The 15,981-nt window shown below is 40.0% G+C and overlaps 1 protein-coding gene across 12 annotated transcripts in view; it reads right to left on the reverse strand.

Annotated features, from left to right (window-relative positions):
* The window catches only part of NUMB (NUMB endocytic adaptor protein), a 190,552-nt gene that overhangs the window by 74,992 nt on the left and 99,579 nt on the right, over positions 1 to 15,981 (reverse strand). For 8 of the 12 annotated variants that reach the window (XM_073011136.1, XM_037984225.2, XM_037984228.2 and 5 more), the window contains 2 exons: positions 14,414 to 14,498; positions 2,160 to 2,300 (listed from right to left, as the gene is read on the reverse strand). In XM_073011136.1, the coding sequence (XP_072867237.1) occupies positions 2,160 to 2,285 (126 nt within the window). In that variant the 5' untranslated portion in view covers positions 2,286 to 2,300; positions 14,414 to 14,498. Of the gene's footprint in view, positions 1 to 2,159; positions 2,301 to 5,167; positions 5,271 to 14,413; positions 14,499 to 15,981 lie in introns of those variants that run through there. The other 4 variants (XM_073011138.1, XM_007987214.3, XM_007987205.3 and 1 more) reach the window with 2 other exon arrangements.

Consider the following 15,981-nt stretch of genomic DNA (forward strand, 5'->3'; position numbering starts at 1 on the left):
TGGAAGATTTTTTTTTCTTTTCTGAAGCTTTAGCCCATATTTAAGTCAGTGGTACTGAGGCAGTAAAAAGGAGGAAGAAAATCATAAGAATATTTACACTTATAAGACTATATAGGCCGAGTGTGGTGGCTCATGTCTGTAATCCCAGCACTTTGGGAGGCCGAAGCAGGCAGATCACTTGAGGTCAGGAGTTCAAGACCAGCCTGGTCAATGTGGTGAAACCCTGTCTCTACTAAAAATACAAAAAAAATAGCTGGGCGTGGTGGTGCATACCTGTAGTCCCAGATACTCGGGAGGCTGAGACAGGAGATTTACTTAAACCCAGGAGGAAGAGCTTACAGTGAGCTGAGATGGTGCTACTGCACTCCAGCCTGGGCGACATGGCAAGATCCCATCTCAAAAAAATATATATATATAGGAAATAGGCTGGGTGCAGTGGCTCATGTCTATAATCCCAGCACTTTGCACTTTGGTAGCCGAGGCGGGAGGATCGCCTGAAGTCAGGAGTTCGAGGCCAGCCTGGCCAACATGGTGAAACCCTGTCTCTACTAAAAATACAAAAATTAGCTGGGTGTGCTGGAGCACCACTGTAGTCCCAGCTACTCAGGAGGCATAGGCAGGAGAATCGTTTGAACCCAGGAGGTGGAGGTTGCAGTGAGTCGAGATCATGCCACTGCACTCCAGCCTGTGCTATGAAGAGAGACTGTCTCAAAAAAAAAAAAAAAAAAAAAAAGAGGAATATTTAGTAAATAGACAAAAAATTAACATTTCATATCAAACTACAATTTTTCCTTTAAGATATTAACATTTGGTCTAATTCTATTTTTTTGCCCCCACATTTAATACATCTCACACTGTGATTATATAATATATTGCTTCTTTTTATTAAATAGCAAATAACATATACATTTCTTTCATTTCACTAAAATATGACCCGTCTCGGGCAATACAAAGAAAAGCACCTGTATATCACTGCCTTCTCAGTATCTTCACTATGTTCTTAACCTCTGTGAGTCTCCACTTTCTGATCTTACAACTGAAGGCATTAGTTTAAATGACCCCTGTACCATTAAAAGTTAGAAGACTAAAGGGAAAACTCCCTTTTATTTAACTCTTCTCATTTAAGGATTTCTAAAATACGCAAGACTTGTATTTAAGAGAGCTGACTTACACTCCCTCAGTTTCACCAGTTAGTAAGCATATTCCACTGAAAATCTGAGTCCTGATAATTTAGGATCTTTAGGTATTTCAGGATTAGTATTCTTTTTTTTTTTTTTTTTTGAGACGGAGTCTCGCTCTGTCGCCCAGACTGGAGTGCAGTGGCCGGATCTCAGCTCACTGCAAGCTCCGCCTCCCAGGTTCACGCCATTCTCCTGCCTCAGCCTCCCGAGTATCTGGGACCACAGGCGCCTGCCACCTCGCCCGGCTAGTTTTTTGTATTTTTAGTAGAGACGGGGTTTCACCATGTTAGCCAGGATGGTCTCGATCTCCTGACCTCGTGATCCGCCCGTCTCGGCCTCCCAAAGTGCTGGGATTACAGGCTTGAGCCACCGCGCCCGGCCAGGATTAGTATTCTTATCAGAATATTTGTACTGACTCCACATTATATAGCAGAAATTCATATTTAAATATAAAAAGAAAACTCCCTAATTAAAATCTATCTTGTTTTCTCTCTCATTATTTTCCTTTTTCTTTCTTTTTTTTCTTTTTTTTTTTTGAGACGGTGTCTTGCTCTGTCCCCCAGGCTGGAGTGCAGTGGCCGGATGTCGGCTCACTGCAAGCTCCCCTTCCCAGGTTCACACCATTCTCCTGCCTCAGCCTCCCAAGTAGCTGGGACTACAGGCGCCCGCCACCTCGTCCGGCTAATTTTTTGCATTTTTTAGTAGATACGGGGTTTCACCGTGTTAGCCAGGATGGTCTCAATCTCCTGACCTCGTGATCTGCCTGTCTCGGCCTCCCAAAGTGCTGGGATTACAGGCTTGAGCCACTGTGCCCGGCCTATTTTCCTTTCTTTCTCATTTAATTCTATCATTGAAGCAGACTGTGAAGGGATTTGATTTTTGGAGGGTTCTCTTAATTGTCCTTATTAATGAGATTTCACATACACTAGATTGTCAGTTATTTTCCACATACAGACTTATAGAAACATCAGCTCTTACCTTAACTGGGAAGCTACATTTTCCAGTGCGAACGCCTTCTTCATCTGTCTGCCACTGATGTGGACGACTGGCCTCTGGAACATAAACATCCTTCTTTCTCCTAAAACTTTGCCGTAGTTTGTTCATTTTAAATTTTACAGCCTGAAGACAGAGGGAAAAAAAATATTTAAAAGAAATATTACCTTCTTACATATTTAAACTTTGGATTACCACATTAACCAAAAATCTAATTTCCAAAATTAAAGGTTTTGGCTTTTATCTAAGCAATATATAATTATTATGTAACCACAGTGTAAAGGGAAAATGAATGATTAGAACAATTCCTCTTAGAGTAATACTAAGTTCAAACAAACAAATCATTTTACGTTTTGAAAAGACAACTACAATACTGGTCCTTGTAAGAACAACAATAACTTCTAGTAGGATTTGAAGACATATTATCCTCAGAATTTTCAAGAACTTTAGTTATAACAAACCAATGAGAAATTCTCCCTACCCATCTACCTCTCAAATCCATTCCAACACCTGAAAATGGAAATTTGTACATGTGGGCCAAATTATAGACTGCTAACAGTTTCTAAAAACCTGTATACTTATTAAGAAAAAAAATCATTCTGAAACACTAAAATTTAGGAATCTTTTGGCCTCATTATTAGCATATGAGCAAAGCAGGGATTACAATCACATTTTTATAAAAGATGTCATGAAGAATAAAATAAAGTTTTCTTTAAACACACTTAAAGCCAGGCACAATGGCTCACGCCTGTAATCCCAACATTTTGGGAGGCTGAGGTGGGCAGATCACTTGAGGTCAGGAGTTCAAGACCAGCCTGGCCAACATGGCAAAACCCCGTCTCTACTAAAACTACAAAAATTAGCCAGGTGTGGTGGCGCACACCTGTAATCCCAGGTACTCAGGAGGCTGAGGCAGGAGAATCACTTGAACTCAGGAGGTGGAAGTTGCAGTGAGCCGAGATCACGCAGCCTAGGTGACAGAGTGAGACTGTGTCTCAAAAATAAGTAAATAAATAAATAAGCACACTTAAAAAAAAAAATGTGCTACTAGGACTAAATCTAGAGAAAAAACATTTTTTTTTTCAGACAGTCTCACTCTGTCACTAAGGCTAGAGTGTAGTGGCGTGATCACAGCTCATTGCAACCTGTATCTCTCTGGCTCAAGCAATCCTCCCACCTCAGTCTCCCAAGTACTGGGGCTACAGAGACATGTGCCACCACACCTGGCCTTTTTTTTTTTTTTTTAAAGTAGAGATGAGGTCTCGCTATGTTGCTCAGGCTGGTCTGAAACTTCTGAGTGAAAGCAATCCTCCCACCTTGGCCTCTCTAAGTGCTGGAATTACAGGCATGAGCCACCACACACGGCCAGAAGAATTTCTTGCAAGCAGTATGACATCAGAATGCCTTTCCATATCGATAATCATCATAGTAACATTAAAAAAAAAAAAAAGACAAAGGTACAAGTTTCATTATCAACTTTGTAACTAAAAGGTGTTGGCCAGGTGTGGTGGCTTGCCCCTGTAATCCCAGCACTTTGGGAGGCCGAGGCAGGTGGATCACTTGAGGTCAGGAGTTGGAGACCAGCCTGGTTAACATGGCGAAACCCCATCTCTACTAAAAATACAAAAAGTAGTCAGGCATGCTGGTGCACATCTGTAATCCCAGTTACTTGGGAGGCTGACAGGAGAATCGCTTGAACCTGGAAGGCGGAGGTTGCAGTGAGCCGAGATCGCACCACTGCACTCCAGCCTGGGTGACAGAGCAAGACTCCGTCTCAAAAAAAAAAAAAGTGTTATAGTCAGTTCTTCATTGTGTTACTGGAAGAGTTACCTCTTGAATGCTGTCAAAGGTACAGCAGAAATCACAAAACTACAGAGAAAGGAAACCTAACTGAGAAGAAATTATAGAACATTCAAAAAAAACAACAAACATAATAAGTACCTCCTTGCAGAGTAAAATCTCAAAATCTTAAACTAATACCTCCAATTTTCTGTTAAGAAGCATAAGAAGCATGTCTCACTCTTTCCATGAAGGATGCAAGCACCTCAACTAGCCTAAAAGTGATCTTAACTCAAGAAAATGATGTGACAAAGCTATAAAAAGCTGTCCTTTCTGTCAGGAGTGTTAAATAGCAATGGATTGAACATCAATTCCCACAAGTCATCGATAAAGACTTGGAAATCAAAGTTTCATTCTGAGGAAAGTCATTTTGTATTTTAAAATCCATAATGCCACAGCAGAACTATCACTAGCTAGTTTGAACTAGAACTAGCTAGTTTGCACAAACAAGCCAATCTTACCATATATCTTCAAAGGTAAAAATTCTGACAGAGGACTGGCAATGTAAAAACCTCTGGATTTTCTAAAAATGAATTTAAGCAGATCACTTATTCCTAAACTACCTAAATGAAGGTCTACCTTAATGTACAAGACTTCCAAAAAGAATTCCATAACCTTCCTTGAAAATACATCCTGTTGCCAGGCACGGTGGCTCATGCCTATAATCCCAGCACTTTGGGAGGCCAAGGCAGGTGGATCACCTGAGGTCAAGAGTTTGGGACCAGCCTGGCCAACATGGTGAAACCCCATTTCTATTAAAAATACAAAAATTAGCCAGGCATGATGGCATGCACCTGTAATCCCAGCTACTCGAGGCTGAGGCAGGAGAATCACTTGAATCTGGGGGGCAGAGGTTGCAGTGAGCCGAGATCGCGTCACTTCACTCCAGCCTAGGCGAAAGAGAGAAACTCTGTCCAAAAAAAAAAAAAAGAAAGAAAGAAAGAAAATACATCGTGCTATATTCTTTTAAATCATATTTTAAAAACATACATTGGCTGGGCACAGTGGCTCATGCCTGTAATCCCAGCACTTTGGGAGGCTGAGACAGGTGGATCACGAGGTCAGGAATTTGAATTTGAGACCAGCCTGGCCAACATGGTGAAACCCCGTCTCTACAAAAAATACAAAAATTAGTTGGGCGTGGAGGCACACACCTGTAATCCCAGCTACTCAAGAGGCTGAGGCAGAAGAATCGCTTGAATTCTTCTGAGGCAGAGGTTGCAGTAGGCTGAGATTGTGTCACTGCACTCCAGCCTGGGCAACAGAGCAAGACTATGTCTCAAAAAGAAGTTAAGTAAATAAATAAACATAAAAAACAAAAACATACACAAATACAAGAAAATGAAAAACCTCTCTCCTTACTCAAGTTGGCACTCTCCAAATGATCCTAAAGCCAAACAAACAAACAAACAAACAAAAAACCCACACACACAAAAAAAACAAACAAAAAACCCTGTATGATTCCTTTCTTCTTAATTTCTTTGTCTTAGCAAAGACAACTACTCAGCTACCTACTTGGCCAAGCCAGACACCTGAAAATCATCCCTGCACTCAGCCTTTCTCTGGCCTGATTTTACGTCCTTAGCAGCTCTCGAATTCATCCCTCTCACCAACTGTTTCAGTCCTACTATCCTGAGACATTTTTCCTTAAATTATTGCTTTAAATAATTTAGAGACATACTGGGATGGAGCTCTGTAGAGGCAAAGAGACCAAAATACTCAAGTATAAGTGATACTCGAGTATTTTAGTCTCTTTGCTCTAACAGAGCTCCATCCTAACATGTTCTAAAACACAAATCTGACCATGTATCCCCTCTTTTTAAAACCCTTAATTGCTTCACACCACCTTCAAGACAAAGTCCAAATGCATGGCAAACACAGTCCTTCTTCATCTGGCTTCTCTTACCAGTCCCCATTCACAGACTAACCTCCAGCTACCCTAAACTACTTACTGTTCTCCAAACAAAGCATGCCCTCTTTCAGAGCCTCTGTATATGTTCCTCCCTCTGCCTAGAAAGAAATACCATAACCTGTGCATGTCTGGTTAAAGTCTACTCATCTTTAAAGAGTCAGTTCAGGAGTTAACCTCTTCAGGGAAGCTAGACTCTTTTTTTTGACAAGCCCCTATTTGGCTTGGTTAGGTCCTTCCACTTCATATAATTCGGATTAACACCTTCTTCTTACTTCTATTATTGTATGCATCAACCTTATAGTAAGTTCCTATTTCCTTAATGGTTGACTGTATCTTATTTGTTTAAATATACCCTTGCATTGTAACACACTGCCTGTCATGTATAGCATACTATAAATTTGAAGAATTGAAAGATAAAACAGACCCCCATCACAGTAGAGGCTATGTCACTACGTAGGAAAAGTCCCAGCATACAAGACCAGAGAATCATCAATGTTGGAAGAGACTGAAGGTGTAATAGTCCAACCTCCCATTGACAAAGGAACCACTGACAACTTCCATTAAAAGAGGACATCCAACAATGTCTGTCTAAATAGATCTAGTACAAGTTTATTTGCTCTTTGGGCAGCTATTTATTGTTGTACCATTCTGTTGCCCAATAAGAGAAAAGACTGAAAGTGTCAGCCAGTTTAGGGTCTAAGTATCTTGTCACTTTCTTTTTTTAAAAATGAATTTGGAAAAACAAAAACACATAATTATGATATCTTGCTTAATACTTCTTAATGAATAATTATCACTAGCCTATAATTCCAGCTACTCAGGAAGCTGAAGCATGAGAATCATTTGAACCCAGGAGGCAGAGAGCCGAGATTGTGCCACTGCACTCCAGCCTGGGCGGCAGAGTGAGAATCTGCCTCAAAATAGTAATAATAATAACAATAAAGCACGTTAAGACTTTAGAGATAAAAATACATATAGCCATCACCCCAAACTCCACAATACACATATACACAGACTGACTTCATTAGAATAATATTACTTTAAGAATTAAATCTTTACTTATAAAACAAAATAATTTTGCTTTGATATAGCAAGGATTGATTTAGCAAGGAACATCTTGATGAAAAAGGGCAGAATTGCTGAGGATGCTGGCCTACTTTTTACACTAGCTTTCCTCCTGCATCTGTCAAGTGTGGGATGAGAAAAAGGTGCTGCAATCTGGAGAGAGAGACTAGAATAAAAATACATTTGATTCCAAGAATGGGGAGGTGGCAGAGGGAATGGGGTAGGAGACAGAAAAAAATGCCACTGAAAAAATTACAAAAATAAGAAATAAGCTGTTAAAAACAGCTCTGCTTCCCTTTACTGACAAATAACTTGGCAAAATATCTACACATGTCTCTTCAATTCTTTAGTCCTCTCTTGTCTTGCTCCTCTCTTTTTCCCTCACCCCCGACTCTCCCCTTATCCAAGCCATCAACAAAAGACTTCTAAAATACATCTCAAAACTGTCCACTGCATTTAATCTCCATCACCCATAGTCCAAGATAACTTTGCCTCTTACATGGACTAGTATAAGCCACTAGTATTTATTTCTATGTCCTCTGTCGTCCCTCTCTCATCAACTATGTACAAATTAGCCATCGTAATCTTTAAAAATGTAAAATGGATCATGGCATTGCTTAATAGTTCCATGGCTTTCCAATGTATCTTGAAATAAAATCCAAACTCTCACTATTCAGTGAGTCAGTATGGCATAATAATTCACACTGCTCAAGAAGTGGTGCTTACAATAGTATCAGAACATCACAAATACACAGTACATGTTAGCATATAAAGGTATATGCCCCGGCTGGGCGCAGTGGCTCACGCCTGTAATCCCAACAATTTGGGAGGCCGAGGCAGGCAGATCACCTGGGTCAGGAGTTCAAGACCTGCCTGGCCAACAGGGTGAAACCCTGTCTCTATTAAAAATACAAAAAAATTAGCCAAGTGTGGGGGCAGGCACCTGTAATCCCAGCTACTCGGGAGGCTGAGGCAGGAGAATCACTTGAACCTAGGAGGCGGAGGTTGCAGTGAGCCGAGATCGCACCATTGTACTCCAGCCTGGGCGACAAAGCGGGACTTCATCTCAAAACAAAACAAAAAAAAGTATGGCCCCTGCATGTCTCTCTTGCGTTGAGGTGGCATTCTTCCCAACTAACTCTTTACGATCCTTTCAGTTAACTGCAAGCTCATTCTCACTCTAGGCCTGTTGTTTCCTTCTCCCTGAAATACTCTTCTCCCAGACCCTTCACCAATACATTTGTCTCCCACTCATTCTTAACTCTCAACCTAAAAGTTGACGTCTTTTTCTACTTTCTAAATACCATCCTCTATGATTCCTTATTATACTACTCTTTTCATTTCCTTCACAATTTATTTTATCTTATTTTATTTGGAGACAGGGTCTATCTTATCTTCTCTTTTATTTTATTTGGACACAGGGTCTCACTCTGTCACCCAGGCTGGAGTATAGCAGCACAATCTCACTCGCTGCAGCCTCAACCTCCCGGGCTCAAGCAATCCTCCCATCTCAGCCTCCCGAGTAGCTAGAACTACAGGCACATGTCACCACACCCAGCTAATTGTTGTGTTTTTTGTAGAGATGAGTTTTGCCATGTTACCGAGGCTGGTTTTAAACTCCTGAGCTCAAGCAACCTGCCCACCTCAGCTTCCAAAAGTGCTGGGATTATAGGTGTGAACCACTGCACCTGGCCTATAGTTTCTAATTACTTTGTTTCATTGCTTCAGCTCTTCCTTGATCATCAGATGCTTCAGCATCCATTCAGTAAGTTATCTAACTTGCTAAAGGTAGAAAGCATTGGCTTCTGTTCTTTCTATCCAAAATAATCTTAACTAATGTAAATATTAAGTATTCTCCTTTGGCCAAAAAGCTAAATAATTGTTCACTAATATAAATATGTCAAAGCCCGTGCTATGATTATACATAGATTCTTCCTTTAATTTTTTTGATGTTTCAGAATTTTTTTTTTTTTTACTTTTATTTTCAGTTTGGGGGTACATGTGAAGGTTTGTTACACAGGTAAACATGTGTCATGGGGGTTTGTTGCACATATTATTTCAACACCCAGGTATTAAGCCCAGTACCCAATAGTTATCTTTTCTGCTCCTCTTCCTCCTCCCACCCTCCCCACTAAGTAGACCCCTGTGACTGTTGTTTCCTTCTTTGTGTTCATAAGTTCTTATCATTTAGCTCCTATCAATTGTTAATTAAACGATATTCTGTATCCAACAAAGTATTGTGCTAGGTACTAGAAGAGCCAGGATGAAAAATTTTTTATTTTAAAATAACTTTTATCAAGACCTCAAGGTCTTGAATGATATAAGAACACAACAAAAGAAACAGAAAAGGGGCATTTCAAACAGGGAATGGGGTAGGATGAAAAGTCATGCTATGTATGTAAAAATATGTGTTTCCTCAAAACTAAGATACTACTGATTATAAGATGCACCACTATTTTATGTTCCACTGAAAAAGAAAACATGGAGGCCAGGTGTGCTGGCTCACACTTATAATCCCCACACTCTGGGAAGCTGAGGTGGGTGGATTGCTTGAGCCCAGGAATTCGAGACCAGCCTGGACAACATGGCAAAATCCTATCTTTACAAAAAATACAAAAACTAGCCAGGCGTGGTGCTGTGTGCCTGTGGTCCCAGCTACTTGGGGGGCTGGGGTGGGAGGATCACTTTAGCCAAAGAGGAAGAGGCTACAGTGAGCCATTATCTTACCACTGCACTCCAGCCTAGGTGACAGAGTGAGACCTTGTCTTAAAAAAAAAAAAAAAAAAAAAAAAGAACTGCTAAAATTGTTTGTTAAGAATTGTTCATTTATTGTGAAATATCACAATAATAAGAAGTATCCCAATGGGAGACGATTCCCAGTTCCAGAGATGTTAAAGTGTGAGAGAAAGAGGGAAAAGAGAACGAGGAAAAGGGGGAAGAGGAGAAACAGAAGGTGAAAGAAAAAGAAAATTATCATCTAATTTTGTTTCTTTGAGACTGCGTCTCACTATTGTCACCTAGGCTGGAGTACAGTGGTGTGATCATGGCTCACTTCAGTTGTGACCTCTCAGACTAGGTGATCCTCCCACTTCAGCCTCCCAAGTAGCTCGGACTACAGGTGCGCACCACCATGCCCAGCTATTTTTTGTAGAGATGGGGTTTTGCCACACGTTACCCAGGCTGGTTTTGAACTCCTGGGGTCAAGTGACCCACATGCCTTGGCCTCCCAAAGGGCTAGGATTACAGTGAGCTACTGCACCTGGCCTATCACTCTATTATTAATAGAAAATCAGCCTTCCAAGAACCTCGGCAAGCCTCAATGATATAGAATATTGGTTACTCATTAAAATTTGTTATCAAAAAGTGGAGAAAAGGCCACTTGAAAGAGTGATCATGGGCTGGGTGCAGTGGCTTATGCCTATAATCCCAGTACTTTGGGAGGCTGAGGCAGGAGGACTGTTTGAGTCTAGGAGTTTGAGACCAGCCTGGGCAACATAGTGAGACCCTGTCTCTATTAAAAAAATGAAAAATTTAAAATAAATAAAGCTGGGCGCGGTGGCTCACACCTGTAATCCCAACACTTTGGGACTCTGAGGCCGGTGGATCACCTGAGGTCAGGAGTTTGAGACCAGCCTGGCCAACATGGCAAAACCCCATCTCTACGAAAAATATAAAAAATTAGTTGGGCACATTGGTGTGTGCCTGTAGTCCCAGCTACTCAGGAGGCCGATACAGGAGAATCACTTGAGCCTGGGAGGTGGAGGTTGCAGTGAGCCTAGATCACACCACTGCACTCCAGCCTGGACAACAGAGACCTTGTCTCAAAAAGAAAAAGGAAAAAAAAAAGAGCTCAGACAAAATGGATCAATTCCTACAAAAAGACACTCTCTAAAAACTGACTTAACTAGAAACACAATCCTAAATGAAACCATTCAGAATACTGCATACCTCCTCAGGAAAATATTAAACCTATCACCCCTAAAAATACCATGCCCAGACAGTTGAACAGAAGTTCAACAAAACTTTCATAAAAAGATCATTCTAGTCTTAAATAAATCTTTTCAGGGGGAAAAAAACAGTTTCTAACTCATTATTTGAGGCTGGCATAATCTGAATACCAAAACCAAATAAGGACAAGAAATTAAAATTATGGGCCAATTTCACCTGGGAATGAACATAAATGCAAAAATCTCAAACAGCCCAGGTGCAGTGGCTCATGCTTGTAATCCCAACACTTTGGGAGGCCGAGGTGGGAGGATTGCTTAAGCCCAGGAGTTCAAGTCCAGCCTGGGCAACATAGCAAGGCCTCATCTCTACAAAAAATTTTAAAAGTAGCCAGCCATAATGGTGCACCCCTGTAGTACCAGCTACTCAGAAGGCTGACGTGCAATGAACACTTGAGTCCAGGAGTTCAAGGTTACAGTGAGCTATGATCGTACCACTGCACCAGACTGGGTGACAGAACAAGATCCCATCTTTTAAAAACAAAACAAATTAATAAACTATATCCAACTGTATATTTTTTTCTAAAAAGTTCATCATGACAGCGTTTGGTTTATTTCAGCAATTCAACATTATAAATGTCATTCACCACATTAACAGAATAAAGGAGGAAAACTATGTGATCATCTTGTAAATGCAGAAAACATATTTGATAAAATTCAATACTCATTCTTCACATAAAAAATATCTTGGGCTACTAGGAAGAGAAATGCCTTTAACCTAGAAGAACTTTCTACCAAAAATATATAGCAGGCTGGGCATGGTGGCTCAAGCCTGTGCCACCGTGCTAAGGTGGGCGGATAACCTAAGGCAGATAACCTGAGGTCAGGAGTTTGAGACTAGCTTGGCCAACATGGTGAAACCCCATCTCTATTAAAAGTACAAAAATTAGCTAGGCATGGTGATGCCCGCCTGTAGTCCCAGCTACTCAGGAGGTTGAGGTGGCAAGATCACTTGAGTCTGGGAAGCTGAGGTTGTAGTGAGCTGAGAATGTACCACTGTACTCCAGCCTGGGTGACAGAGCGAGACCCTGTCTTAAATAAATAAAAATTAAAAATGAAAATAAATAAATACACATACATATATATAGCAAACCTTAGCCATAATAGTGAAACAAAATAAGTACTTCCTTTAAATAATTAAGTGCAACATAAGAATGCCCTTTTTTTTTTAAGACAGGGTCTTGCTCTGTTGTCCAGGCTACAGTGCAGTGGCACGATCATGGCTCACTGCAGTCTCAACCTCCTGGGCTTAAGCAATCCTTCCACTTCAGCTGCCTGAGTAGCTGGGACTACAGGTATGCTGTACCTCCACACCTGCCTAGTTTTTACTTATTTATTTTAGAGATGGGGTCTTGCTATGTTGCCCAGGCTGATCTCAAACTCCTGGGCTCAAGCGAAGGAATGCCTACTACTAACACTTGCATTGAATACTGTACTGAAAGTCCTAAATAGCATAGTTAAGGCAAGAGAAAAAAATAAAGCACGGGAAAGAAACAAAACAGAAAATGCAAAGAAAACAAAGAGGAAAAATATACCATTTACAATACTAACAAGAAATAAGGTCTCTTTTTTTTTCTTTAAGACAGTCTCGCTGTGTCACCCAGGCTGGAGTGCAGTGGTGTGATCTTGGTTCACTGCAACCTCCACCTCCCAGGTTCAAGCAATTCTCATACCTCAGCCTGCTAAGTGGCTGGGATTACAGGCGTGTGTTACTATACCTGGCTAATTTTTGTATTTTTTAGTAGAGATGGGGTTTTGCCATGTTGGCTAGGCTGGTCTTGAACTCCTGGCCTCAAGTCATCTGCCCATCTCGGCCTCCCAAAGTGCTGGGCTTACAGGTGTGAGCCATCGTGCCTGGCCATCTTATTTTTCTTTATGGAAAAAAGAGAAAAAGAATTTGCTGAAAAATATTTTAAATATCTAAATAACCAAAAAGATACTCTATGATCAACGATAGTAAGTCTCAATACCATAAAAGAAGGAAATAAGTTAAATGTATATGCAGAATAAAAGCTATAGGCTGGGCATGGTGGTAATACCAGCACTTTGGGAGGCTGAGGTGGAAGGATTGCTCAAGCCCAAGAGTTTCAGACCAGCCTGGGCAACATAGCAAGACTCTGTGTCTATAAGAAAAAAATTAAAAATTTAAAAAAAAAAAAAAAGCTACAGAGCTCTGGAGTTCATACAAGGCAGGTCCCAATCTTTAAATAGCTTTTGAATTTTTGTATAATTTTGCTCAAATTATCTCCCATTCATGGATGTTTATGCAACAGATATAAACTTATTATTAGTAAATAATCATAGGTATCTTACTTTAAAGAAATTGTAGTAACAGTTAATACAGCACTTTAGGATTCTGACAGTTAGAATAAACAAGTATGAGAAAAGAATACATAATCAGTTCATGGCTGAGTTCTAGTTGAACTAGTGGTCCCACTGGTTCAAAGGTCATTCAGTGTGCACATTCACCATAGTGCAAGTTCTAATAAGCACTCCTGCAAGTGATAAAATGTTGCCAGCGTTTTACATAATACATGAGGTTTTAGTTCTTGATAATTTTCCGTCAAGGCTGCCAAAACACCATCTCCTCATAAACTACCTGAAAATGTGGACATTTATTCTAAATACAAATTGCATTCTGAAGGGGAAGGCAGACAAAACACATTCATAATGCAATGACCATGTTAGGCTCAATGGGTACTTCTAGTGGACTTATGTATGGGCCTTATATATGTAAGGCTCTTGTACGTGTGAGATCTATAAGCAGTTGCCCAAGTTGCTTCATAACAGATAGACCTGAATTTGATCAAATGAATAATATTCTTTAGATCTAACTCATTGGAGTTTAATTTTGTTTTATGTAAGTTTTGCCATGTCCTACATTGCTGCCTAAACATTGCTTTATCCAAATTTCCTAATACAGAATTAGATATTATGATAATTTTCTTTACTGGTTGCTAGGAGATGATAACACTAATCACTGACATTCACTGAATGCTTACTGTGTGCCAGGCATTGTTGTAAATGCTTTGTATGTATTAAATCGTTCAATCTTTACAATAACCCTATCAGGTGGATATTACCATCACAATTTTACAGATGGAAAACTGAAGTATGGAAAAGTTAAGCAATTTTTCCAATGTCACACAACAAGTAAATGAAGTGGCTAAAGGATTCATACCCAATTAGTCTGTCTCCAGAGACTAGACCCTTAAATACCATTTATACTGCTTTTCACAATATTGAAAAGATATGTGAAATTATTATAAAGGACAAAAACACTCAGCATTAAAAATATTATCAGTAATTGTTAAACAACAGTTAAGCAATATTAATACTAACACAACTTATCACAGGTTGATACTTCACAGCTATTTCAGATTCATGGTTATGATTAAGAGTTTTGAAGTTGGACAGACCTGGCTCTGAATCTTGGCTGTGCCCTTTACAAGTTGTGTAATTTTGGACAACTTTCGTAACTTCACCAAGCCTCAGTTTCCTCATCTGTAAAATGAGAATAATAAACATCTCACAAAATTGTTGTTAGTAACATAATTATTGCTGCATTGCACTGACATAGTAACTCCAAACAAAATACCTATACACAAAATAAAGAGGATGTCCCATTTTCCCGATAAAATAAGACTTTATTATAATGATATACAGAAGATGATCACTCCAAGTTACTCCAACTGTAAGATCCACACACTAATGTAGAACCACAATTTTCTCCAATACATGATAAATAATTCCCCTATATAAAACTCAAATATCTACAGGTAAATTACTCGATCTTTGAAATAAAATATTGTGTGTGTGTGTGAGTGTGTGTGTGTCTGTGTGTGTATAGAGAGACAAATACAATATTGTTATTTATTGAGAGCAACTCCCACAAATCCCATTCTACACATATTCCTAGTAAGACCAGTAATTAGTATTCAAGGGGCCCAAAACAGGAAGAGCTGTGTCAAGAAGGATCAGTTTGGGCCAGGCACAGTGGCTGATGCCTGTAATCCCAGCACTTCAGGAGGCCTCGGCAGGAGAATTACTTGAGCCCAGGAGTTCAAGACCAAGCTGAGCAACATAGGGAAAACTCGCCTCTACAAAAAACTTTAAAAATCAGCCAGGTATGGTGACATGCACCTGTGGTCCCAGTTACTCCGGAGGCTGAGACAGAAGAATAGCTTGAGCCTGGGAGGTCAAGGCTGCAGCAAGATGTGATCACGCCACTGCACTCCAGCCTGGACAACAGAGTGAGACCCAGTTTAAAAAAAAAAAAAAAAAGAATGGACTCATGTGGCACTGATAGGAAGGAATATTTACAAGAAATAAACAGAAAGAGAGAGACATATTGGCAAGGTCGTAGGGAAAATGAACACCAAGATCAATGGAATATAAGGGAAACTTCTTCAAAATACTCTAGAGAATCTCCATGTTTAATCCCATAGTCCTATATTTATTTCCATTTTCACGTAAACTTAAACGAAAAATTCCATTCATTCTCTTGTAGCAAACAGCAGTTTCTGCAAAGTGTTTAAAAACAAAACAAACAAAACAAAACTTGGCTTGGAATTTGTTTTGCATATTTATTTCTGTCCCCAAAGAAAATATGTGTTTGGTGAGAGGGTAAATATTTTAGAATGACAGTTATAGAACTGGGATTTGGCTTTCAAAAATGAAAAGTGGTCACAGAGTATCTATTCAGCTATATATTAAATATTTGATTTACAAAGAAAATTACACAAGCAAAATTAAACTATGAAATGGTATTCAAGGTTAGAAACATGGCAATTTGGGCCAGCACAGTGGCTCACGCCAGCACTTTGGGAGGCCGAGGCAGGTGGATTGCCTGAGGTCAGGAGTTCAAGACCAGCCTGGCCAACATAGTGAAACCTTGTCTCTACTAAAAATACAAAAAATTAGCCAGGTGTGGTGACGGGTGACTGTAATCAATTCCAGCTGCTCGGGAGGCTGAGGCAGGAGAATC

This window comes from Chlorocebus sabaeus, chromosome 24 (genome assembly GCF_047675955.1).
Source record: "Chlorocebus sabaeus isolate Y175 chromosome 24, mChlSab1.0.hap1, whole genome shotgun sequence".
NCBI classification, from domain to species: domain Eukaryota; kingdom Metazoa; phylum Chordata; class Mammalia; order Primates; family Cercopithecidae; genus Chlorocebus; species Chlorocebus sabaeus.